The sequence below is a fragment of the Balaenoptera acutorostrata genome, chromosome 1 (assembly GCF_949987535.1).
Source record: "Balaenoptera acutorostrata chromosome 1, mBalAcu1.1, whole genome shotgun sequence".
NCBI classification, from domain to species: domain Eukaryota; kingdom Metazoa; phylum Chordata; class Mammalia; order Artiodactyla; family Balaenopteridae; genus Balaenoptera; species Balaenoptera acutorostrata.
This window is the reverse complement of record NC_080064.1, coordinates 84340416-84368197: the sequence shown is the minus strand read 5'-3', so window position 1 is coordinate 84368197 and position 27782 is coordinate 84340416. Positions and strand designations below refer to the sequence as shown.

Below are 27782 nucleotides of genomic sequence, written 5' to 3'. Positions count from 1 at the left end.
CAAGTCCAGGAAGCACAGAGAGTACCATACAGGATACACCCAAGGAGAAACACGCTGAGACACACAGTAATCAAATTGGCAAAAATTAAAGACAAAGAAAAATTATTGAAACAGCAAGAGAAAAGTGACAAATAACATACAAGGGAACTCCCATAAGGTTAACAGCTGATTTCTCAGCAGAAACTCTACAAGCCAGAAGGGAGTGGCATGACATATTTAAAGTGATGAAAGGGAAGAACCTACAACCAAGATTACCCTACCTGGCAAGGATCTCATTCAGATTTGATAGAGAAATGAAAAGCTTTACAGACAAGCAAAAGCTAAGAGAATTCAGCACCACCAAAACAGCTCTATAACAAAGGCTGAAGGAACTTCTCTAAGTGGGAAACATAAGCGAAGAAAAGGACCTACAAAAACAAACGCAAAACAATTAAGAAAATGGTAATAGGAACATACATATCGATAATTACCTTAAACGTGAATGGATTAAATGCTCCAACGAAGAGACACAGGCTCACTGAAAGGATACAAAAACAAGACCCATATATATGCTGTCTACAAGAGACGTACTTCAGACCTACGGACACATACAGACTGAAAGTGAGGGGATGGAAAAGGATATTCCATGCAAATGGAAATCAAAAGAAAGCTGGAGTAGCAATATTCATATCAGATAAAATAGACTTTAAAATAAAGAATGTTACAAGAGACAAGGACACTACATAATGATCAAGGAATCAATCCAAGAAGAAGATATAACAATTGTAAATATTTATGCACCCAACATAGGAGCACCTCAATACATAAGGCAAATGCTAACAGCCATAAAAGGGGAAATCGACAGTAACACAATCATAGTAGGGGACGTTAACACCCCACTTTCACCAATGGACAGATCATCCAAAATGAAAATAAATAAGAAACACAAGCTTTAAATGACACATTAAACAAGATATACTTAATTGATATTTATAGGACATTCTATCCAAAAACAACAGAATACACTTTCTTCTCAAGTGCTCATGAAACATTCTCCAGGATAGATCACAATCAAGCCTTGGTAAATTTAAGAACATTTAAATCGTATCAAGTATCTTTTCCAACCACAACACTATGAGACTAGATATCAATTACAGGGAAAAAAAACTGTAAAAAATACAAACACATGGAGGCTAAACAATACGCTACTAAATAATCAAGAGATCACTGAAGAAATTGAAGAGGAAATTAAAAAATACCTAGAAACAAATGACAGTGAAAACACAACGACCCAAAACCTATGGGATGCAGCAAAAGCAGTTTTAAGAGGCAAGTTTATAGCAGTAGAGTCCTACCTCAAGAAACAAGAAAAATCTCAAACAACCTAGCCTTACACCTAAAGAAGTTAGAGAAAGAAGAACAAAAAAACGCCAAAGTTAGCAGAAGGAAAGAAATCATAAAGATCAGATCAGAAATAAAAGAAAAAGAAATGAAGGAATAGCAAAGATCAATAAAACTAAAAGCTGGTTCTTTGAGAAGATAAACAAAATTGATACACCACTAGCCAGAGTCATCAAGAAAAAAGGGAGAAGACTCAAATCAACAGAATTAGAAATGAAAAAGGAGAAGTAACAACTGACCCTGCAGAAATACAACAAATCATGAGGGAGTACTACAAACCACTATATGCCAATAAAATGGACACCCTGGAAGAAATGGACAAATCCTTAGAAAAGCACAACTTTACAAGCCTGAACCAGGGAGAAATAGAAAATATAAAGAGATCGATCACAAGCACTGAAATTGAAACTATGATTAAAAATCTTCCAACAAACAGAAGTCCAGGACCAGATGGCTTCACTGGTGAATTCTGTGAAACATTTAGAGAAGAGCTAACACCTATCCTTCTCAAACTCTTCAAAAATATAGCAGAGGGAGGAATACTCCCAAACTCATTCTATGAGACCACCATCTCCCTGATACCAAAACCAGACAAAGATGTCACAGAAAAAGAAAACTACAGGCCAATATCACTGATGAACATAGATGCAAAATTCCTCAACAAATTACTAGCAAACAGTATCCAACAGCACATTAAAAGGAGCATACACCATGATCAAGTGGGGTTTATCCCAGGAATGCAAGGATTCTTCAATATATGCAAATCAATCAATGTGATACACCATATTAACAAATTGAAGGATAAAAACCATATGATCATCTCAATAGATGCAGAAAAAGCTTTCAATAAAATTCAACACCCATTTATGATAATAACTCTCCAGAAAGTAGTCATAGAGGGAACTTACCCCAACATAATAAAGGCTATATATGACAAACCCACAGCCAACATCATTCTCAATGGTGAAAAACTGAAACCATTTCATCTAAGATCAGGAACAAGACAAGGTTGCCCACTCTCACTGCTGTTATCCAACATAGTTTTGGAAGTTTTAGCCACAGCAGTCAGAGAAGTAAAAGAAATAAAAGGAATCCAAATCAGAAAAGAAGAAGTAAAACTGTCACTGTTTGCAGATGACATGATACTATACATAGAGAATCCTAAAGATGCTACCAGAAGACTACTAGAGCTAATCAATGAATTTGGTAGAGTAGCAGGATACAAAACTAATGCACAGAAATCTCTTGCATTCCTATACATTTTTGATGAAGAATCTGAAAGACAAATTAAGGAAGCACTCTCATTTACCATTGCAACAAAAAGAATAAAATACCTAGGAATAAACCTACCTAAGGAGACAAAAGCCCTGTATGCAGAAAACTATAAGACACTGATGAAAAAATTAAAGATGATACAAACAGATGGAGAGATATACCATGTTCTTGAATTGGAAGAATCAACATTGTGAAAATGACTATACTCCCCAAAGCAATCTACAGATTCAATGCAATCCCTATCAAACTACCAATGGCATTTTTTACAGAACTAGAACCAAAAATTTCACAATTTGTATGGAAACACAAAAGACCCCAAATGGCCAAAGCAATCTTGAGAAAGAAAAACGGGGCTAGAGGAATCACGCTTCCTGACTTCAGATTGTACTACAGTAATCAAGACAGTATGGTACTGGCACAAAAACAGAAATATAGATTAATGGAACAGGATAGAAAGCCCAGAGATAAACCCACGCACATATGGTCACCTTATTTTTGATAAAGGAGGCAAAAATATACACTGGAGACAAGACAGCCTCTTCAATAAGTGGTGCTGGAAAAACTGGACAGCTACATGTAAAAGAATGAAATTAGAACACTCCCTAACACCATACACAAAAATAAATTCAAAATGGATTATAGACCTAAATGTAAGGCCAGACACTATAAAACTCTTAGAGGAAAACATAGGAAGAACACTCTTTGTCATAAATCACAGCAAGATCCTTTTTGACTCATCTCCTAGAGAAATGGAAATAAAAGCAAAAATAAACAAGTAGGACCTAATGAAACTTAAAAGCTTTTGCACAGCAAAGGAAACCATAAACAAGAAGAAAAGACAACCCTTAGAATGGGGGAAAATATTTGCAAACGAAGCAACTGACAAAGGATTAATCTCCAAAATATACAAGCAGCTCATGCAGCTCAATATCAAAAAAACAAACAACCCAATCCAAAAATGGGCAGAAGATCTAAATAGACATTTCTTCAAAGAAGATATACAGATTGCCAACGAACACATGAAAGGTTGCTCAACATCACTAATCATTAGAGAAATGCAAATCAAAACTACAATGAGGTATCACCTCACACTGGTGAGAATGACCATCATCAAAAAATCTACAAGCAATAAATGCTGGAGAGGGTGTGGAGAAAAGGGAAGCCTCTTGCACTGTTGGTGGGAATGTAATTGGTACAGCCACTATGGAGAACAGTATGGAGGTTCCTTAAAAAACTAAAAATAGAACTACCATATGACCCAGCAATCCCACTACTGGGCATATACCCTGAGAAAATGATAATTCAAAAAGAGTCATGTACCACAATGTTCATTGCAGCACTATTTACAATAGCCAGGACATGGAAGCAATGTAGGTGTCCATTGACAGATGAATGGATAAAGAAGATGTGGCACATATATACAATGGAATATTACTCAGCCATAAAGGGAAACGAAATGGAGTTATTTGTAGTGAGGTGGATGTACCTAGAGTCTGTCATACAGAGTGAAGTAAGTCAGAAAGAGGAAAACAAATACCGTATGCTAACACATATGTATGGAATCTTGAAAAAAAAAAAAAAGGTTCTGATGAACCTAGGGGCAGGACAGGAACGACACAGACGTAGAGAATGGACGTGAGGACATGGGGAGGGGGAAGGGTAAGCTGCGATGAAGTGAGCGAGTAGCATTGACATATATACACTACCAAACATAAAATAGATAGCTAGTGGGAAGCAGCTACATAGCACAGGGAGATCAGCTTGGTGCTTTGTGACCAGCTAGAAGGGTGGGCTAGGGAGGGTGGGAGGGAGATGCAAAAGGGATGGGATATGGGGATATATGTATACGTATAGCTGTTTCACTTTGTTATACAGCAGAAACTAACACAACATTGTAAAGCAATTGCACTCCAATAAAGATGTTAAAAAATAAATTAATAAATAAAGGGTATCAATAAAATACAAACAAAGAAAAAAAAGAAGGATGCATTGTTAAGCACCTTACCTGTAAGGCTTCTTTTTAAGCCTTACAACCGAGCTCTTCTTCCTGTGTCTCCTGACTAGTCCTACATCTCAGTGTTTACTCCCTTCCTCATCTCCCCTTTTACCTGTCTACATAGTGGAACCAATATCCTATATATGGAAGTGTTGGTTTTGACAGAACCTGTGACCTCCATAGAGACTGTCTTCCCAAGCCAGCTCAGCTTTGACAATGGGCTCTAGTTCTCCAGCTTCTTCCATGGCCCTGGAAGCTCAGTAAAACCTTGCCTGCAGCTGTGTTCCTCAGTTCGTTAGCTCTCTCCAGCCTCCTCCTCCACCAGCAAGAGGCTGGTGTCCAAAAGTCTGGTTTTCAGGCCAGTGCCTCAGAGTTGGACTCTGCTTTTCTGTCCAGTCTCTTTAGATTACAGACTAGTTGGACTCTCCATCTGGCTTTCAATCTCACCTTCATATGCTTGGATCACCCTCAACTTTATGGTCTCTGACTTTCAAACCAACCCAGGACCCCAAAGGTCTTGGCCCACATTCTGTGTATGGGGTTCCTACTAGGCTAAGAGTTACGTTCAGACTACCCTAGTTAAATATGTCTTTTCATGCATGCCGATGTCATGTCTCAGCCAACAGGACTTGACCTGTGGTGACCCAAATCTACAGAACAACAATCCTCTTGTAACTTTTCTTGATCCTTGATCTGGCTCATCTATCCTCATGACTTCATGTTTATTTTAGCCCTGACCTCCTTCAGTTTTCTAGACACATAATTTATATTATCTTTAGTACATCTCTTGGATTTCCTGCTCTCAGAGAAGTTTATTGATTTGTTAATTCATCCAACAGGCACGTATGAACACCTACCGGTTGGCACTGCAGACAGTCGGAGCTTAGTCAGGGAGTTAGACAAAATAAAGGGCTGTGTCAGTTAGGATGCTTTTTATTGCTAATGACAGAAGTCCTGATTCAAACTGGCTTAAGCAAAAATGGAATATATTCCCTCACATACCTGGCAAGTCTAGGGGTAGATCTGGTTTCCTCAGGCACAGCTGGATTCATGGATCTTAAATGCTATCTTTGGGACCTGGCCTGTCTTCATCTCTCAGCTCTGCTCTCTTCTGCTTTGTGATGGCTTCATTCTCAAGCTCTCCACATGGTGGCAAGATAGATGTTAACATTGCCAGGCCCACATTCTCCTAGGTGCCAGTACAACAGAAAAGGTACTGCTCTCTCAGTAGCCCCAACAAATGTCCCACTACGTCGTGTGGTTTCTCACTGGATTATATGCTCTTCCCTGAACAGATGACTTTGGCCAGGGAAATTTGATGATCTAACTGGTCAGACTGGAGTCATATGTCCTCTCCTTATAGTTGAGCGTGGAGTCAACTCTATTCAAACATTTAAGTTGAGAGCAAGGGATACAGTGGTTCCCCTGAGGAAAAGGCGATGGATCTGAGATAGTAAAAAATTTTTAAGTTGTCAGTCACAGCCATTATGTTCATGATAAATGTGTATGATAGAGCTACAAACAGGGTCAAGTCTAGCAAAGCGAACGTTTGACTTCATATATGATAGGCAAAGGATTCCCTCCTCCCTTATCCTTCAATCCTTTTCCTTCCTTCCTTTCAGCAGAATTTAGTGAGTGCCTATTTTGTTCCAGGTGCAAAACATAGATTGTCCTAGAAATTGACCCTGCTCATAAGGAGCTTACAAAGTAGTGAGGTAGAGAGTTAGTAAGAGCAGTGTACCCACGTTTACTGAGAACTTATGTTTTAAGAAATAGAAATATGAAGAGTATTTCTGTGTTTTTTATAAAATTAAAAAGACAACTTAACCATTATATTGTTTAAAGTCTTTACCCAGGCTATCTCAGTAAATTCTAGTTTGTTTAGTGCTTGGAATAAGTCCCTCTGGTATGCTCCATGAAATAATAGAAACTCCATAATCCCCAATTTTTAAATTTTTGCCCAGGCTACTGTAAAACTCAGAGTTAAAACCTGTGCTTAATTAAAAGAAGCTTTCCTTTGCCTAAGTTTTCCTTAAGATTTTTTTTTTTTTTTTATACTTGGTTTAGGGTTTTGTGATTTTATTGTTTCTGGGACTTTTGTAGTAAGGTACCTCAAAATAGAGATACAACAGAGATAAACAAAATACCTTTAATTTCCACTTTTACCTTTTGCCTCTGATCTATGGCAGGTTATTAAAGCATCTCCCACCAGTGCCCAGTCACTTCCGCTCCTGTATCCAGACATCTCTATTAATGTATTCACAGCTTGTGTATAGCGGGCCGACCAGACACTGAAAGGAACACATGTGGATATGTACATTTCTTTTAAAGGCAACAAACATGAAAATATTTTTGTGACATTCAAGATCCAACATGCGACCTTTATATTATTTTGTTCTGTACTATGGAAAAAAAAATTGAGAAAAGCAACACAGATAATCCAAGGATTAGGGAATACATGAACACAGTGGTTCTCAACTGTAGAGTTGTCAATGGCTGGAGACATTCTTGATCTTCCTGGCTACCAGAATCTTGTGGGTAGAGGCCGGGGACGCTGCTGAACATTCTATGATGCACAGGACTGGCCCCACGAGGAAAAATAATCTGGTCCAAAATGTCAATAGTGCCATTATTAGAGAAACCTTACATTAATAGGATTTTTAGAATTCTAAACCCTGAAAGGATTCAGAACAATCTTGTAACTTAGGCTTCAGACAAAACTAGAAACAAATGAGACTCAAAGAATTATCAAATCCTGGAGCAAACGGAAAGGTCATCTAGTCTGGACTAGACGTGTGATCAGGCAGCTGGCCCAATCTCTCTGGGCCTCAGATTCCTATTCTGCAAAAAGGGCTATGAAAGCTTGCCTCAAATGATTGCTCTGAGGATTAACTAAAAGAATACATGTGAAATGTTCAGTGAAGTACCTGACCACGATGTGTTGTTAATAAATAGTGGTAGTGAGAGCTGAGGTGGTAATTAGGATTACCATCGTCCAAGGTCACAGAGCTGGTACACAGCTTGTTTAACTCCGTTCTCCTGATTCCCTGTCCCATTTTTTCTTTCTTTTATGCTCCATTGAGGGTCTATGAAGAAAGGTTATAGGGGCAACTCAGTGGGGATTAAAGAGCGCTGGCCTGGAGAGCAGCTTAGTAGCTGGTACTTCAGGAGAAAGTCTGAACAAAAGTTCTTCATAAAAGACAGGCAGGGGGTTTAACTCATAGGTGGGAGCTAAGGAAGACTAAAAAGGATTGGTTCCTACCTGAAACAGGCTACTCTCTCTGATCCCAAAGCTCTGTCAATGGTGTTTCAGGTGGTCCTGCCTCCAGTAAGGGCAGGGCTTAGTTCACATGACCTTTACCAAACCCTTATATCCCTCACCTTGTCTCACAGCCCCAACAGACACCTGTTGGGGAAGGTCCCTCCAATGCTGGGATGGTTAGACAGTATTTCTGGGGACCCTTTCATCTCTAAGATTCTCTGATGTCTGATAAGTTTTGTGGGCCTTGTGCTGGAGCGATCATGTGACATTGTAGGTAATACCCAGTAGGCGTGTGTAGACGACCACAGATCTCCTGTTTTATGATTTGTGGGGTAAAAAATGCTTTATTAGATTGTACTAATTCAGTCAGCATGAGCATATGATTGAGATGTTGTGCAAAATGCTTTTTCTCCTCTGAAAATAATAGTAAATTATCTTACCAACAATTCTGTGTAATAGCTTTCCCCTCATTTTCTTAAAAAACTTATAAAAATTCTTTGCAGTTACTCTATGAGTTAAATTTTTATTTCTCTTATTAGGTTCACCAACTAAATTGTTTTTAATCAGTGGCTTTCTATAAAAATTTGCCGAAGCCAAAAGCATTAAAACTCTCTGGATCACAAGTGTGGATTAAATTCTCTTGAGGGAAAATCTCACTCATTTAGTAACCTTCTCTCGAATATCCCGTGTTGGATTGAACTCCTACAGTGATTCTACCTCCAACAAAAATATTCTACATAATTAGTCATTTAAAGACATTTTCTCCTGTATCTTAACATGTCAGTCCTCCAACTATTAATTAGATTACTTTAAAAAAGCAACACGAACAAGTCAGTATATGAGAAAACTGTGAATCACAGCTGATTTTATCTGTTTTCCATATGTTTGTGTGACATTCAAGATCCACAAAGCAGTCGGAGAAGAGCAACACGCACCCATCCCGTGGGTGCTGGCTGAGCACCAGGCACTGTGTGCACACGTCCTGTAGCACAGGACAGGCCACCCAGGTGCAGAGAAGTGAACCGCTTTGTCCCAACTCAAACAGTTGGTAAGCAGGAGAGCCGACAACACAGCCCCACCTGGCTTCTAACTGCACGAGTTTGCTACAGACCGGATCTTAACAAGGAATCGCTCAAGACTTAGAATAAAAAAATCCTCCCTAATACTGGACTGTTTTTAGTTTAAAATTAGAGCAGTATTCTGTGTTTTTATTTGACCTTCAACTTTTTTTTTTTTTCAAGGTGTTATGTAACGGACCAGGAACATGTGTTCCTATCTGTATATCTGCCCTTCTCCTTGGGATACTAGGAATAAAGAAAGTGATCATTGTCTACATTGAAAGCATCTGCCGAGTGGAACATTTATCCCTGTCCGGAAAGATTCTGTTTCACCTCTCCGATTACTTCATTGTTCAGTGGCCGACTCTTAAGGAGAAATATCCCAAATCTGTCTACCTCGGGCGAATTGTTTGATGAATGACAACTTACTTCTTTAGAATTTTGCAGTCAACAATATTTACTATAAATGGGGAACAAAAAACTGCATGTTTATTGTAAAAGCTTTTGAGAATCCTGAGAATTATTGGTGGTTAAGAGTAAAGAAATGTATAAGTAACCCAGTGAGGAAACTGAGGTTGCTTTTATAAAACAAACATTAATAAACCACTAAGCGTTTATGCCTCTGTGCTCCAAATTTCTGTTCTGTATAAAGGTGTTTACCACTACCTGCAAGTTATCTTCTGACTTGTTTTACTAATATTTTACTAATATTTTCTAGAACTAAATATAGAATTTGTATGATTAGCCACATTTCCTGTTCTACAGCTTTTTTTTTTTTTTACAGTATTCTGCATTACAGAAAGAAAAAGAAAAATATTTCTTAGTTTTTGTTCAGACACAACAGGCTTTATTTCCTGTATGGAAGCAGAGAGGTCCCTAGTGAATCCTTTCAGCATAAAGGAAGCAGTTATATTAAATTGGCTTCATGACAATTTGCACTCCACAGGCTTCCAGAACTGAGCGCATAAACCAGTATCTGTTTTTATTCTTTGGTTTTGCTTGTGAGTAGTTGGCCTCACTCCAGGATATCTTTTAAAATCTTTTGTTTGTTAAAATAAATTAGAAGGTGACTACTGTCATACAAGTAAAAACATGGTTCTGTTTATCAGGGCTGAACTCTCAAAACATTTTTTTTAATGTTACAGTAAATTCACGATTTTGTGGCTATAGCTATCTCTGGCATTTTAAGATGTGTAGGCTCAGGAGAGTATATATTTACTTAGCATTTACTTAAGTGCTTGTTGTATGCCAGGTGTTCTTCTAAGCACTTTTCAAATATTAACTCATTTAACTCTAATAACAACTCAATGAGGTAGGGACTGTTATTACCCCCATTTTACAGATGACTTTCCAAGCTCATATGACTAGTAAGTGCCAAATCGAAAATTCAAGCCCAAGCTTAAGAGCAGAGCCAGTTTCATGGGCATGTGGCCTCTGCAACCACATAGGGACCCATAGTTAGGAGGGCCCGACACTTGGTTTAATACTCTGCTGTCTCTCTCTAGAATTTCTTAGCATATTTTGAACAAGAGGCTCACATTGTATTTTGCACTGGACCTTGCCGATTATTTAGCTGGCCCTGCTTGAGAATCTGTGCTCCTAAAGAGCCATGTCAACTACAACAGAAGTACAACACCTAATGCAGGGCCTGGCCCAGCAGCTCTGCAATAAACAGGAATTCCATTCCCCTCCCTGCTATTTTAACAAGGCAACAAACAATGAGAAGACCTCTTGGGATGTTTAAGTTGTTTTTTTTTTTTCCTCTTAAATCTGTCTTATAAGTATGATATAATTGTAATAAAGAAATGGTAAGAAATTAACAAAGAAATTGACTTTTGGTGAAAAGAGGCTTGATCACCCAAGATGACATAAAATTAAAATGCTGAGGCTACCCTAGCCTTTCTTGTTCTTTTAGAAATTCTCCTTCTCTGAATAAAGTAAAGTAGGCGCATCTGTCAGGACATTTTCCCAGGTTTTTGGCTGGAGAAACGCATGGCAGAAGACTCTCAGAATAGTGAAAGCACTTTGCCGTCTGGGTTCGGTGGCCAGCGGGGCGGCCAAGCGCTAGTTCACTGTGCTTTGACTTTAAATCTCAGATCTCAGGCACTGGCTCTGTGTCACCTGACATAAAGGTCTGAAATATCAGGTAGCATATTTGTGTGGTTCCACCAGGAGCGGAGATGAAGTAAGCCTCTACTTTTCTAGGGAGAAAGTGATTTTTTTTTTTTTTTTTTTTTTTTTTTTTTAGAGACAGCAGCACGTACCTTTTATGCATCTTTGAAAAGTTTTTCTCTGTCACTGTTCCTGAGTGGCACTAGGTGAATAGTTGATGAGTGGACTTTGTTCAGTGCAGTTAATGCCTGTCTGTGCTCCAGGGCAGCTGTCCCAGGGCCCCCGCAACTAAGCCTGCTGCATTGGCTCCTGTCGGGCCAGAGCTTACAATGCTTAGGCCATGGAGAATTGTAGAAAAGAAGCCATGATTTTTTCCAGAAACGTATGTCCCAGATGTTTTGCAGAGCCTTAACTTAGACAGTGGTTAGCCTGGAATGTCAGAGAAAGAATCTGTGTGTGTTATATCACTAAAAGTTCAGAAATATCTTCCTGGGTTCGGGCTGCTATGCACACGTTTCAGAGCCCGGCTGAGGCACATGGGATCACGCCTTCTTGCTCAGTTCCAGATTATTTGGTAAACAAATGCCTATTCCCCTGTGTCTTATTGTTATGGCTAATTCAAGTCCTCAGGGTCACACTAGCAAAGGGCGCTGGTTTGAGATTGCAGTAGGGACTGTATCCCTGCTGTGCATTTCTGAGGCATGAAGAAAGCTAGTGCTCTAGTCTCAACTGAAACTGAAGAAATCAGTAGCTAACTTGTCCTTTCCAATTTCTCTTGAGGCACTCTGGAATGCAGCTCTTACTGGAAGAGACTATTCATGAAAAATTAGTTGCATCAGTCTTTAAATGAGAGGCAGGGAAACCACACATCCTGCCCACACCTACTTCCCTGGAAGATTTTTATCTACAGTTCAGCTGTCCTAAAGGGTCTCAGCAGCTTGCCAGGTCAAACCCTAAATGTTTCAGAAGGGACATCCAAAAGTCATCACAGGAAGCTTTCGCCTGGAACGAAGAGTGCTATGAAACCATGCCAACAAGAGGAATGTTGTACACTTTAAAACTGAATAGCAAGAGGTCCTTGCTAGAAGGGAGATGACCCAAGCTTCCCCGTATAAAAGCAACTGGAAACACACTGTTTAATTGCCTTTGCCAAGATAGGTTAACGTTGGGAAATGTACCACCTCTTACTGTGTAGCTCCCTGCATTGAATCTGTGCTTCATATCTCCTAAAAAGCCCCATCTCACCAAAAAGAGTTTGATAGCAATGTATGAAGCTTCTTTTATCCACAGTAATGCCATCGTGAATATTAAAGAAGGTCGTCCTCCATACAGCTCGGTGTTGGGGACCTTGTGTAGTTTCTTCCCCATGATTTCAGCTTTGGCAAACGATGAGCAGACATCCAGATTTCGTCATCTGCCATGAGCTTGCTTCTGTAAGCCCCAGCACCCCAGGACTCTAAAATCAAGTGGTCTGTGTTCTTGTTCCCACTCACTTTAAACGTGGATTTGACATGCCTCCTCCTTTTCCCTTCAAAGTAGTCACCTGACGCCAGGCTCTGCCATCTCGCTCAAACAACAAACTTTGGAAAAATTTTTGTTTTTTTACTCTTTCTTTAATCCACATATAATTGGTTGCCTTTCTTTTTTTTTTTAATATCCCCAGAATTTTCCTTTATCTTTTCATCCTCTTCTCTCCTTGTCATCTGATTTCACCCATTGATTCTGCATTTGATCTAGTTCATATCCAACCTTCCTTTTTAGTCCCATGGTCACAACTAAGCTAACTCTTTAACATAAATTCCTTGCTTTGTTAGCACATTTTTTTGAGGAACTGAGGCATAAAGAGATTAAGTAATTTATCTAAGATTTTACAACTAGAAAGTAGCAGAGGTGGCATTTGAACCAAGGTACTGTAGCTCCAGCCAGACTTACTTGAACAGTTATGTTAGGTTTAAAATTTTAAAAGTGCTAGAAAGGAAATCAACAGGGTGCTGTGAAGGGAATACAGTGCTGACTGCTCTGGAGAGGGATATCTGGAAAGGCCTCTCTAAGAAAGAGACATTTCAGCTGAGATTTGAGGCAGAGTGCCTGAAATATTTGTCCTCTTCCCACTTCCCCTCCCAACTTACATTTCACCTCTCCCGTAAAACATCCCCTGTTCCCCCATAGCCTGGTTTCAGCAGCTTCTTCTCTACACACTTCTGTGTCCTAGCCGCCCACACCTAAGGTTAGCACGGATTATGTACCATCATATTGCAGTGCCTTGTACTTACATAAACACCTGTGAAGGGAAGACATGGATGCTTTTGCTAATTAATTCTTTATGTTTGCCTTACTTCAGGGACTGTACCTCATGCTGCTTTTGTGCCTTGCTCCACTCTTGGTCACACCTACCACAGCTCAGGACAGAATGTAGCCATTAAGTAAGTACATAAATTCTTATACCTTCAGACTTTGTCTAGGCCTACTTAGTTCCATTTCATCTGGACCAGTGGTTCTCAAGCTTTTTGGTCTCAAGACCTCATTAAAAATTATTGAAAGACCCCAATGAACTTTTGTTTATGGGGGCTATATTTGTCAATATTTACCACATTAGAAATTAAACCAGAAATTTTTTAAACATAGGAATAGATGGGGACACATTCTGTTAACCATGAGAGCAATGACATCATCACACGTCCTGTAGCATCTAGAAAACTATAAAATAATGAGAAGGAAAATGACCGATAACACCTCAGTATGCCTTAATCACATGACAATAGTTTTGACCTCATGGAGCCCTGAAAAGACCTTGAGGGCCCCCAGGGGTCCCTGGGCCACATTTTGAGAAGTGCTGTTCTTTATGTATAATGACACACCAATGAGTTCATCTCCTCTAGCAGCCTTTAGTCAGTCTGTGCTCTGTGTACTAGTTTTCTATTGCTGTGTAACAAAGTGCAGCAAACTTAGTGGCTTAAAATAACAGTCATTATCTCACAGCTCCGTAGGTTAGAAACCCATTCAGGGCTTAACTAGTTCTCTTCTCAGGGTCTCACAGGCTGTAATCAAGGTGACAGCCAGGACTGGTTTCTGATCTGGAACTCTAGATCTTCCAAACTTGTTCAGGGTGTTGCTGGCTGAATTCAGTTCCTTGCAGCTGTAGGGCTCATGGTGACCTGTTTCTTAATGGCCAGCAGGAGAGTCTCTACTGCAGCTTGTCTCTTTTAAGGACTCAGGTGACTGGGGTCAGGCACACCTACGGTAATCTCCCTTTTAATTAAATCAGTGTCAACTGACTAGGAACCATAATAACATTCTCAAAATCCCTTTGCCGTATTAATATAACATAATCAGGAGAGCAATAGCCCATGATATTCATAGGTCCCATTTCTCCTTCAGGATAAGGGATCGTACGGGGTGTGGGCATCATGGTTAGAATACTGGAGGCCAGCTTCGAATTTGGCCAGCTACAATGTACCTGGTATTTTTTGTTTTGGTTTGAAAAAAAAAAGGTTTTTTTTAACTTTCACTTAGACCACCAGACTCCTTCATTAGTATCCAAGTTCTCTAACTTTTTTTTAGTACGGGAAATTCATGTCTTCCAAACCTCGTCCCTTTTCTAGCAAGTTATTCTGTGCCTCACTTTGTTTACTTGTCAAATAGGCATAATAATGGTACCTAGTTTTAGAGTTGTGAACACCAAACTAGATGATACATGTACTGCCTTTAGCACAGAGCCTAACACATAGTAAGCCCTCAGTTATCTTATGTCTCCAGGCAACCAAGGTGGCTTCCTTGGTATGTAGTGGCCTAGAGGAAGGCTCTCCTTAAACTAAGCCCAGCAACCACTTCCCACCCTCTAGGATGGCCTTTATCAAACAAAGCAGAAAATAACATATGTTGCCAAGAATGTGGAGAAATTGAAACCCTTATACATTGCTGGTGGGAATGTAGAATGGTTCAGCAGCTGTGGAAAACAGTCCGGCAGTTCCTCAAAGAATTAAGGTTACCATGGGACCCAGCAGTTCCACTCCTAGGTATATACCCCAGAGAATTGAAAACATGTTCACACAAATCCTGTACCCGAACATTCATTCCAGCATTATTCATATTAGTCAAAAGGTGGGAACAACCCAGATGTCCACCAAACTAACGGATGGATTAACAAACTTGATATATCTGTGCAATGAAATATTATTCAGTCACAAAAAGGATGTGACTAATTCATGACATGCTACAGCATAGATGAATGAACCTTGAAAACATGCTAAGGGAAATAAGCCAATCATAAAAACCCACATATTGTATGATTCCATTTATATGAACTGTCCAGAATAGGCAAATCCTTTGAGAGAAAGTAGATTCATTGTTGCCAGGTGCTGTGGGAGAGGGCAATGAGGGTGACTTTAAATGGATGTGAGATTTTCTAAGTGAGATGTTCTAGAATTCGATAGTGGTGATGGTTGTACAACTATGAATATACTAAAACCCACTGAGTTGTACACTTTAAAAGGGTGTACCTTATGGCATGTGAATTATTTCTCAATGAAAAAAACTATCATCGGTAGTCAGGGAATCTGTCCTCAGATATTTGCGGGTGTGTATACAGATGAAGAAAGACAAACCAAAAACTAAGCACAGCAGCCAGGAAGCTGCTACAGGGAGTGTTTTTGTTTACTGTGATTCCATCTCTGCCCACGACCAGAGACCGAACAAAGACTGAAGGTGCTGGGGACAAAGCGTGGCCACTGGGAAAGAGCTGAGTAAGAACTGGGTGAAAAGAGCCAGTGGGGGGCCTGGAGGGAGAAAATGGCCTTGGCACGCAGTAACTCCCTCTCCCACCTCCTCCCTAAAGGGCCTCAACCCAGACCACGGAGGTGAACTGTATTTTCCGAAGTTGGCCAGCCACATGCTCTGAATATGACCTGGCCGCTTCCTCACGCAGAAGTGGAGTCTGGTTGCTCTCCCTTCGAATTTAAACCGGCCACCAGAATGCAGCGAGAGTGGGAAGTGACATTCTAACTCAGACATTCCCCGGGAGATGCCCTCACAGAACGCAGCCACCAGGCTGTGAGAAGCACAAGCCCCACGGAGAGGCCAGGTGTAGGTGTTCAAGGTCACGGTCACAGCTGAGCACAGGCTTTGCGTCATCTCAGTCCAGGTGCTAGACGTGTGAGGGGAGAAGCCTCCAGATGATTCCAGCCCCGCCATTTGAGTCACTCCCAGCCTTTCTAATCCTCCCAGCTGAGGCTCAAACACCATCGAGCAGAGAAAAGCCCTCCCTTCTGTGCCTAGTGAATTTCTGACCCACAGCGTCCATGAGCAGAATTAAATGCTTGCTGTTTTCTGCCGCAAAGTTTTCGGGGAATTCATTTCAAAGCAGTAGGTAATTAGAACAATAACTTTTCAGAAGGAGCCAGTCCCTCTAAAGTTTGGTTACTTTGGCTTAATATTAGGAGAGGAGATGATTTCTCCCTCCAAGGCAAAAGGAAGAAAATGTATTTCTACACCATGGATAGGAAAAGGCTTTTTTTTTTTCTTTTCTCCTTGCTCCTTGGCCTGCATGTAGCAGTGAAATAGAAACCAATGGATTCTTTTAAATCTTTTAACCATATGCAGATGAATAAGCAAATGCTTGGACTTGATTCCTAATCTCTTTTCCTTCCCTGTATAACTGATTTTTTTTCCACTCTAATAAACTTTAGCATTTAAACAGAAGTCATGTGTCACATGTATGATGATTAGCGGCAAGAATGTAGACAAAGAGATAGCTGCGGAGCATGAAGCCTTAATTAATAGCCAAGCCATTCAACTGAAAATAAGAACAGTGTTTCTGGCAGAGAAATGTGAACTTGGCATCCTTTTTCTTCCCTCAGTCTTTTTAGGATAATTATTTAATATTCAATGATTATAAAGAGAACTTTTCAAAGTTTTCAGTTGAGCTCCAGTGATTGAAGTACAGTAATCTTTCAATGACATTGCGTAGGGCCACCCTCCCCATCCCTGGGTCCTCCTGTGAACTGCCAAACCCCAGAATTTGCAAACTGAGACTAGTGCAGAAATCAAACAGAAGAAAAGGCGACAGCAGCAGGAGGGATGGAGTCTGCAATGACAGTCTTCTCTTTCGAAAAAAGGGGAAAGAAGTTTCATTCTTCGAAGAAAAGAGAAAGAAAACAAGACTTTTATGGAAATACCATATACAGAGTTGGCAGAAATTCAGCAAGGAATAAAAAGTATCCAAAATGTTGCCTTGTTCAGTTCCAGCCTGGCAGCCAAATGATAGAGGCTCCATTTTCAAGCTGATTTGCTCTGAATTCTCTGGACCTATGACCATGCAAGGCCTCTAGAAGGGCCTAAGCTTTGGTCCGTTGATTCCCCAGCTGAACAAACTAAAGTCTAAAGCAGCCAGATGGAGAAAGAGCTTAAAATTCATCAAAATCTTATAGAAAACAAAGTGTTTATGGATGAAATGATAAAAAGTCTGAGATTTGATTCAAACTTCATTGCCAGGGTTGGGAAGGAAGGCAGTTTTACAGATGAAACAGGATTAGCCATAGGTGATCTCCCTGGAAGCAGGGCGGGGGGGACAGTGGGTACACTGGGCATCATTATACCCAAACTTCATCATATTATATTATTCCCTTTACTTTTGTATGTATTTGAGCATTTCCATAATTAAAAGTTTCAAAAATATAAATCATGTTAGTAATCTTCAACTGCTAAAAAGTAAAAGAATGTATTGATTACAGGTAAAATGAAACAAACTAGGTTTTAAAATGAGAACAAGGAAGGAAATTTACAAATCACTTTTGTTCATATTTAACTCATGAGAAGAAATTCAGTCAGTCTGCAAATCTGATTTCTGAACCAGAATACGTTTTTCTGACTTAGAATATTCAGTCCTGGAGCTTTCACTACACTGCTCTCGAGTACAGAATGTCACCTTCTTCTTTATCCATGTAAGGGCTGTGCTTCTCATTGTTCAGTAAATATTTGAGGTGTTCCCACCTCAAATTGATGAGACCTTCACAGCAGGCTCCCGGCACTGGCTCCCACTGAAGGTGTCCCCTTTCTCCAAGGACACACTCCCTGCTCCTATCCAGAAGACGGCCATAGCACAGGTCACCTCTGTGGATTGGGAATATTAAAGTCAGTGCTGACCCTAAAGTCTTCGTGCTGCTGAGGAGATTGCATTATGGAGCAGAGGAAAGGCAGCTGCATGGTAAGAGCCCTGGGTCAGGTTGTGGCTTTGCCACTAGGCATGTGTTTAATCACGGTTAATTGTAATATGTCTGTGTTTCCTCACCACGTATGTAACATGAAGGATTTGGACGAGATCATCTTTGAGATCCCTTCCAACAGTACTGCCACCACAACAATAGTAACAGTAGCTTGCATGGTTTATCACATGCTAGCAACAATGCCAGGTGCTGCACTAAGCACAGTGCGTGCAGTGGCTCATTTAATCCGCAGACCCAGGCAATGGAGTTCCCACACTTTAGAGACCCCTCCACTTGCCACTCCTTCCTTATGGGACCAGAAGGGTGCGACCACCCGAGCCCACACGCCCTTTCTGGACCAAGGTCTGACTGCCAAGGACCCCAGAATCCCCTGCCTCAGTGGCCCAGGCCTGCTTCTAGGACTTGCGGGGTCCTCTTCCTCAGGTGTGCCCTCCCAGGTTGGTTTACGGTGGGGAAGAGTAAGGAAGGCTTTTAGGCCCTGCAGGCTGGGGGGCAGGACACAATGCACAAAACTCCTCAGTGGAACCAGGTAGAAAGAGAAGGACAATGGCGGGGGAGGGGGAGGAATTATTTAAGCTCTTGGCTGGGGTCCTGTAAATGTTAGGGGTGGGAATAATAAGATTAGTATTATTATTACCATCGATTTTTACAGAGGATGAAACTGAGACGCAGAAAGCTCGAGTGATTGCCTGAGGTCACACAGCTGGTTAGTGGTAGAGCCTGGGCTCAGAGTGTTGTCCTTGTGATTCCAGGCTCTCTTGCCTTTCATGCTGCCACCCAGCGAAATCTGCAGACCCCGCAGATCCCCGAGGGCCCCATGAGATACAGGGAAGGTCCTGAAAAGCTGTCTTCCACCAGTTGAGCTGCTTTTCTACCCCCAACTACATTATTGGTGCCAACTGAGAATGTGGCAGACAGTAGCGGTGGCCAAGCCTCATCCAGAAAAAATTACCATGGGAAGTTGATTCAACAGAAAAATATTTGATGTAAGAGTATGACAGTTAATCCTAGGATTTCACTTTTTGTTCTGAACTTCTGACCCACAGCTGCTAGACCAACCACGGAATATCAAGAAGGTACCTTAACTAGATTTTAACCCTGTTAAACAAGTGTTTGGCCAATCAAATAAGTAGGCCTTTGTTGATTTCCTTTAAACTCTAAAACCAGGAAATGACTTCTAATATGCTAAGACCCCCACCTTCCCTCCAAGGACATCCTGAGGCACAGAAATAAAATCTAACCAAACATGCTTTCAATGACTATTCATCATGAAACATCCAGCAAATTATAGGTAATTTGAAAAAGCAAATTTCTGAACAAAGCTATAAAAATATTCTTGCAGTATTTTTAGAAGGCATAATTTGATGTATTTATCACCAAGTACTCAATTTAGCTATGTGTTAGATATTAAGCACAAATATCTAAACTTAGTCTTAATAATAGTAACTAACAGTATTGAGTGCTTGTTATGTGCCAGGCACAATCCTTCATCTTTTGCACGAATTCACTCACTCGATCCTCACACAGCCACATGTAGTAGTTAATATTATTATGTCTTCACAGATGAGTAAACCGAGGTACAGAAAGGATGGTAAGCTTAGAACTGAGATTATACACAAAGTGGTTTATCAAAGTAGTATTTATAATAGAAGAAAATTGGAAACAATCTAAATTGGAAAACATTTAGTAAATTATGATATGTCCATAGGGAACAGACTTGTGGTTGCCAAGGGGACGGGGGGAGAGAGAAGGATGGACTTGGAGTTTGAGGTTGGTAGATGCAAACTATTACATTTAGAATGGATAAACAACAAGGTCCTACTGTATAGCACAGGGAACTATATTAAATATGCTGTGATAAACCATAATGGAAAAGAATATTTAAAAAGAAAGTATACATGTGTATAACTGAGTCATTTTGCTGTGCAGCAGAGATTGGCACAGCATTGTAAATCAGCTATACTTCGTTAAAAAATAAATTTAAAAAATGTATGATATGTCCAGATAATGGACTATTTGTGCAGTCATTAAAAATCATATTCTTGAAGAATATTTAATGGTGTAAAAAAATGCTTAAAATGCTATATTAAGTAAATTTTTTAAAATGACGCAAATAAGTGTATATTGCGAGCACAGTTTGAAAATCTACGTAAATATACGCAAAGTTTAAAAAGGGATAAAAACATATAAAAGGTTTAAAATGGCTCTCTCTGAGTTAAGGAATTGTGTATGAAGTTTGTTCTATAATTTTTAAAAATCGATATTGATTACATATTACATAATGAAAGAAAATAAGATTTTAAAAAGTGACAATTCCTGTGAACCATTAGTTTAGGGAGTAGAAAAAAAGGAAACATAATGTCTTCTAAGAAATATTATACAGCAGTATAACAATAATAATAGAAATAACTACTTAATAAACATGTGTCTAGGGAATTCCCTAGTGGTCCAGTGGTTAGGACTCTGCACTTTCACTGCCAAGGGCCCGGGTCCAGTCCCTGTTAGGGGAACTAAGGTCACACAAGCCTCGCAGCTTGGCCCTCCCCGCCCAGAAAAATAAACACAGTAAACATGTGTCTAATACTTACCATTTTACATGCAGCTTTCACATCATCTCACTTGATCCCTGCAAAGACACTGAGAGGAAAGTAGTCTTGGCTTCCATTTTTCAAATGATGAAAATAAAGCTCAGAGAGGTTATGACTTTTCCAAGGCTCCACAGATGGTACATGGTCAAGCCAGGTCTGAAATCTTTGGACACTCAGTCACAGTGCTGCATCTGTGAACAGAGGTCCGGTTTGTGGGCAGAGCCAGAAATAGGTTGTACTGACCATGTTCTAACTTCTTCACAGTGAGGTTGAATAAGTATGACAGCAGATGAAGAGAGCCTCACACCAGTTCATGCGAAGGCCCGTGAGGTAGGAATCGGGAGATCTGAGTTCTGGTCTTGCCATTAATTAGGTCTGTGGGCAAATCCTTTGACCTCTCTGGACCCCTATTCATCTAGATCAGCGGTCCCCAACCTTTTTGGCGCCAGGGACCGGTTTCCTGGAAGATAATTTTTCCATGGACCAGGGTGGGTGGGTGGAGGGATGGTTTCGGGATGATTCAAGTGCATTACATTTAATGTGCACTTTATTTCTATTATTATTACATTGTAGTATATAATGAAATAATTATACAACACACCATAATGCAGAGTGGGAGCCCTGAGCTTGTTTTCCTGCAACTAGATGGTCCCATGTGGGGGTGATGGGAGACAGTGACACCCGAAGTGTGTTGCTTCTGTCCGTTCTACTCTGTAATCTTGTTTTGGTTGCTGTCACTGCAGAAAACTCTGCTTCACAAAGATAGGATGTTGGAAATGGAAGCACGCTTTTCAGTGTTTTTGTGGCAATCTCAGGATATCCCACCTTGACTTTAATCCAGAACATATGGGGATTTGAAGTTGTCTCAAACATACTTTTAAGGCCACCGTCATTTGCGATCTCAAGCAGTTGATCCTCTTCTAGCACAGACAAAGTCTATTCACCTGGCTTATTCACAAATGGGTCGTGGATCCATTCCTTCCCAGTTCGGGGTTCTTTTGTGGTTGGGAAGTAATGCTCAGACTCTTTTGAAAGCTGAGAGAGGTGATCATGCACCAGCTGGGAGAAAGAAGGCCTTGGTTCAGTCTCTTTCAAAATCTCTGCTAATGTTTGAAAGATGTCAAAAATCCCAGTGTTCACTCGTCGCCCCCATAATTCCAGTTTGGCTTTGAATGCAGCCACTTTATCCCCCCACTTGAACACAGTTGTCGTTCTCCTTTGACGTGACAGATTGAGTTCGTTGAGCAGGCTGAATATGTCACACAAGTAAGCAAGTTTGTGACCCATTGTGTGTCACTGAAATGTGCTGCCAGTGGTGACTTTTTCAAAGAAATCTCTGCAGCAGCTCTCGAAACTCAAAAACTCTGGCCAGTGATCTACGTTTAGAAAGTCATCTCACTTCTGTGTATAAGAGAAAACGTGTGTGCTCCGCGTCCATCTCCTCACAGAGCTGCGTGAACAGACGTGAATTAAGGGCATGTGCTTTAATGTGGTTGAAAATTTTTGTTTTTTGTTTTTAATTTATTTTTTATTTATTTATTTATGGCTGTGTTGGGTCTTCGTTTCTGTGTGAGGGCTTTCTCTAGTTGCGGCAAGTGGGGGCCACTCTTCATCACAGTGCACGGGCCTCTCACTATCGCGGCCTCTCTTGTTGCAGAGCACAGGCTCCAGACGCGCAGGCTCAGTAATTGTGGCTCACGGACCTAGTCGCTCCGCGGCATGTGGGATCTTCCCGGACCAGGGCTCAAACCCGTGTCCCCTGCATTGGCAGGCAGATTCTCAACCACTGCGCCACCAGGGAAGCCCCGATAATTTTAATCACATCCTGTAAAACGTTGTTAAGTTCAGGTGACATTTTTCGGCTAGCCAGCATTTCCCCATGGACAACACAGTGCGTAGACTCACATTCAGAAGCCACCTCTTCGACCCGAGTAGTGAAACCAGAAAGCCGTCCAGTCGTGGCAGCCGCTCTGTCCGTGCATATACCGACACAAAATGACCAGTTCAGTTTTCCTGATATGTAATCATTCAAAGACTTGAATAGTTCTGCAACTATGTGTTGGCAACTTGTCATTGGTGGAGAAGCTTGTCTATGGGGAGAGTATGTGGATGCAACTAACCTTACTCCAAGATTATGGCAAGTGCTGTTGGTGAGAGACTCTGGAGTCACAAAGACGTCAGAAGCCTAGAGGATGCCTACAGTAGACTAACAATTCACCGCTGCAGAATGCTCAGACGAGGAATAGCTGCAGAACCTGTCTTTACTGGATATTGTGACCCCGAGGACAGAATGTAAAAATGAGCTGAAACAAAAGAAAAATAGGGGAAAATGCCCACAATCATCTGTACCACGATCAGCTTGATTTTAAAAATCATGTTTTTGAATAAAAATCATGTTTTTGAATAAAATCTCTTTATTGATTGAAAAAAAACACAGTTGGCAACAAAAATGCACATAACATATCCTCATGCGCATCTTCCTGAAAAATATATCGAACAAAAACAATCATTGTTGCCTTGTCAACATCGGTAGACTTCCTCTCTAACAGTTGTGCCTCAATATCCTCTGCCATTGCATCAGTTCATCTAGTTATGGTGTTAGCTGAAAGAGGAACACATACCACCTTTTGAACTGCAGCCTCTCCTAAAAGTTCACGACAAACATCCTTAGCAGCAGGCAGGATCCACTCTTCACCAATAGTGAAGGACTTCTTAGCTTTAGCAATGCAGTTAGCCACTAAGAATGATGCTCTCATTCCTGTAATGGCTGCTTCCCGGAAGGCGCTGTCACGTGGAACCTCTTAGCCTCGGCATCCTGAACTGATAGAATTAAATAAAAACCGCTTTCTTTGGAACCTTCAGCCTTTAAGAACCAGTCACCTCAAGATCTCAACATCATGATCTCAGTTTCAACACAATTGTTCCTAGTCCTCTTTTCATTGCTTCTGGTGCTGCCTGTTGTTGAAGCAGTAGAAGCCGGAGATGCAATCGCTCTCTTGTTAGGTATGGTTCTCAGCATTACAGGCATTTGTGCTTGTTTGGGGGTATATGCACGAAAGAGAAATGGACAGATGTGACTTTGAAGGGCCTCCTGAATCAAACCTTGCCCTGGAAACTTTTGTGCTATTGAGGTTCAGAACTGAGTTTTGGTGTCTGAAAGTTCTCAAGAAACAGTAAATAGGGTAGCTTCATAGTCTTGGTTATTTCCCTATAAATAGGAACAAACTGATATATTATGTTAAATGGAAAACAAAACTTTTTTTCACGACAAATAATGCACTGAAAAATGCCGTCTGTAATTTGCATTTGCTAGTTAGAAAGAAGGTCAAAGAAGTGAGATGGCTGAACTTTGCAGAAGTAATATTTCATAGTTTCAGAATTCTCAATAGGAAGAAGAAAACTCTTGCCCAGAATCCTAGGAAATTGCCACTGTTTAGTTATAATCACTGCCTCCTGCATCATTGAGGAGTCTTTTCTCCATATTTTTAATGCATTTTTGTTTTGTTATCTCCCAAGTTAATATTGTACCTAGATAATAAATACAGTTGGTCAAAAATTAAAACTTATCTCTGTGGGGGAAAAAGTTTAGAAAATGTATTCGATGTATCTAATGTTGAAATGGAGAAAAGATTTAATGTAAAAAAATACTTTATATTGACATTGAAATGGAGAAGAGATTTAATGTTTAACAAAAACAAAAAAATCTTTATATTAACTGCTAACATCTCCATGGTGAGAAGTACTATATTAAATATAAACCCATTATGTAAAAAAAAAAAAAAAAAAAAAAGAATGATACTCTCAGTGCAGACACTTTTGATGATGTGGTGACCTTCAATAATTGCTTACCTTCTTCGTGTTCACATTATTTTCTTTTGAAAAACTCCAAAGGCTTGTCTTTTAATGCAGGGTGCTTGGTCTCCATGTGGCAAAGCAGTTTTGAAGATTTCATGGCTTCGTTGGACAGCCAGTCATCACATATTATACAAAGCGGGCTTGGAGAGTGTGAATCACCTGTTGCAATGAACCCCTAATTTAAGTAAGACTCTTGGTATTTTCTTTTAAATGCAGCTTTCTTTCTGTTGGCAGCGTTAGAGTCTTCTGCTCTCATCATTGGGTCTTTCCCCCTTTTCAAAGAAGCTCTCCAGCAACATTTGTTTTTTACTCATTTTGGCTAGGGTTAGCCTGTTGTCTTACCAAAACTGTGACTGAGACAAGTGTGCAGTGCAGGAAAGAGGCACGGACGGAAGTGGTATATAAAATAACGGGTGGGCCATGTGCGGACTAAAATAAGTGTCGGATTCTGACTTAAAGCCTGCCACCAGGTGCAGCTGTACAATTGAAGTACATCAACTCACTATAAAGCCTGCCACCAGATGCAGCTTAATTGTCACTTGCCACTCACTGATAGGGTTTTGATGAGTCTGCAAGCAATTGATTTATTATGGTCTCTGTGCAGTCAAACCTCTCTGCTAATGATAATCTGTATCTGCAGCTGCTCCCCAGCACTAGCATCACCGCCTCAGCTCCACCTCAGATCATCAGGCATTAGATTCTCATGGGGAGCGCGCAACCTAGATCCCTCATGTGCCCGTGCTTCCTCCAGTAGTGGGTCCGTAGCCCAGGGGTTGGGGACCCCCGATCTAGATACAACACAAATGTAATAGAACTTCCTGGGCCCAGGGACTGTCTTGGAGGTCAGTGACTGCCTTGTCACCTGCCAAAATACCCTAAGTATGATTCCAAAGGCTTTGAATGACAATGTTGATTTCTGCTGAAGATGAGGGGGAGGAGGGTTGCATCACACATCACCAGCAAAACATCCTTACAGTTTCCTTTAAATACTTCTTTTTTCTGCCAAATTCCCTCTTCCTCTACCAGCCTCCCAAATTATCTTTTTCTGTTTCCTTTTCCCTTTAAACACACACACACACACACACACACACACACACACACACACACACACACCTTTTTGCCCCTTTCTTTCTCGAGCCATACTCTTCAAGATTTCTCCCTATTCCAAGTGCCTACTACTTGCCAGCACTATTCCTGGTGCTGGAGGATATGGCAGCAGAACTTATTGATACATTCTATCCCTTTAGTAGATGGAGTAATCTAACCTGGTCTCAGCATCTTAAATTTGCATCCAGCCAAAGGCAGCTGGTGGGGGACTAGGGAATATTTAATTACTAATAATTTATTTTAATGTTAACATATAAAATGAGAAGTAAGCACTTGCTCTCAAAGGACTCCAAGCTCAGTTTTTATTTAAAAGAATTCTATGATTCAATGAAATTAAATTCATAAGAGTGTCTGATAATTTTAACAAGCATGTTTTAGGTACTCACGTTGCCCCTAGCACTTAGCACTTACATTGAACCCTCACAACCATGAACAATAGGTACTATTATTATTCCCCTTTCCTTGATGAAGAAACTGAGGGACATTCGTTGACTTACCTGAAGTCAGTGGGCAGCAGCTTGAGGATTCAGAGCCAGACGTGCCTGACTTGAGATGCTGTGCTTTTAGCCTCTGTGCTTACTGCACCATCTTGCCCCTTCTCATCTTCTCTTACCCAAAGTGTGGCATTGTTGAGAATATTGATGGGCATTAGAACCTATATGCCTGTTCCATTTTTGCCATGTTTTCTGTCCTAGTCCACTCGAGCGGCTATGAAAAAATATCATAGACTGGGTGGCTTATAAACAACATACACTTACTTCTCACATTCCAGGAGGCTAGGAAGTCCAAAATCAAGGTGCCTGAAGATTTGGTGTCTGGTGTGAGCTATTTCCTGGTTCATAGGCGTCCGTGTTCTGGACATAACCTCACGTAGTGGAAGGGACAAGAGAGCTCTCTGGGGTCTCTTTTATTAGGGCACTCATCCCATTCACAGGGCTCCAGCCTCATGACCTAGTCACCTCTCAAAGGCCTTTTTTGGATGGAAAAAGCTTATTCAGGATACTGATTATGGAAGTAATTTGTCTGCTTCTCAACATGCTTCCAAGTCATGGGCTTAATAAAGCTACTCCAGGCCCCTACAGTGGAGTCTCTTTTGTCTTTCTCTTTGGTTTTCTCTTTATGTACCCATGTTTCAAATTATTACTACAACTTCCCATATGTTACAATTTTTTTTTGAACGCAGTCTTCTTAGAAGACTGCCTCTCTGGAGATCAATGAGAACCCCTGGAGGAATTCATAAAGAACCAAGATAGGTTTTTAGTTCTGTCCTAAAAACAATGGGGTAAGTGGCAACACGTCTTTGGTGGGCTGCCAACACATTCTTCTTATCAACATAGGCTAGAGTGATCTGGTTTGGGCAACAGGAGTCACTGAATTCTTACAAGCATCAGGGATATTTGTGGAGGTTCTAACTTGATGTTAATCAAGACAATTCCTATTCAGTGTCAGGGTTTTTATGGATTTGTTGCTGCTTCTATTGTCTAACAGTATCTTAGAGGTGAATGTCCACACAAAGTATCAAAGTGTCACCATGTGAGTCCTGGCTTACAGAGGATACTGAATGTGTAGATTTAAGGCAACATGTGTTAAAAGGTGTATTCAAGTTTTGAGAAAGAAACAAGTTAGTACAATGGAAAGATTTCCTTACTTTTCCCTCTACTGTTCCAGAGAGGGGGTACAATGGTCTAAAACCCAGATTTGTCTAACCAAACCTGTAAACATTATTTTTTTCATAAGTTTACTGGATAATAAATGGGAATTGATCTACATCATACACAAATTATGCATTAAATATTTTGGAAAACTAAGGATTTAGCTTACCACTATTACCTATGTAATATATCTGATAATCATACATCCAATATTTTTTTAATATTTATTTTATTCATTTTATTTATTTATTAGGTTGCGGCAGGTGGGCTCCTTAGT

General features: G+C 40.5%; 2 protein-coding genes across 6 annotated transcripts in view; both read left to right on the top strand.

Moving 5' to 3' along the window:
* ALG14 (ALG14 UDP-N-acetylglucosaminyltransferase subunit) overlaps positions 1-24849 on the top strand; it is a 118105-nt gene extending 93256 nt beyond the window's left edge. The window contains exons 5-6 of one of the 5 annotated variants that reach the window (XM_007169558.3): positions 13425-13506; positions 24801-24849. In XM_007169558.3, the coding sequence (XP_007169620.1) occupies positions 13425-13506; positions 24801-24834 (116 nt within the window). In that variant the 3' untranslated portion in view covers positions 24835-24849. Of the gene's footprint in view, positions 1-9154; positions 9589-13424; positions 13507-15917; positions 16767-24800 lie in introns of those variants that run through there. The other 4 variants (XM_028163376.2, XM_007169557.3, XM_007169559.2 and 1 more) reach the window with 4 other exon arrangements.
* Positions 23691-24456, top strand: LOC114236225 (small integral membrane protein 30-like). The gene has a single exon (XM_028163377.2). The coding sequence runs from the start codon at positions 23789-23791 to the stop codon at positions 23966-23968; it is 180 nt and encodes a 59-aa protein (XP_028019178.1). The 5' UTR covers positions 23691-23788; the 3' UTR covers positions 23969-24456.
* Positions 24850-27782: the final 2933 nt, after the last annotated feature.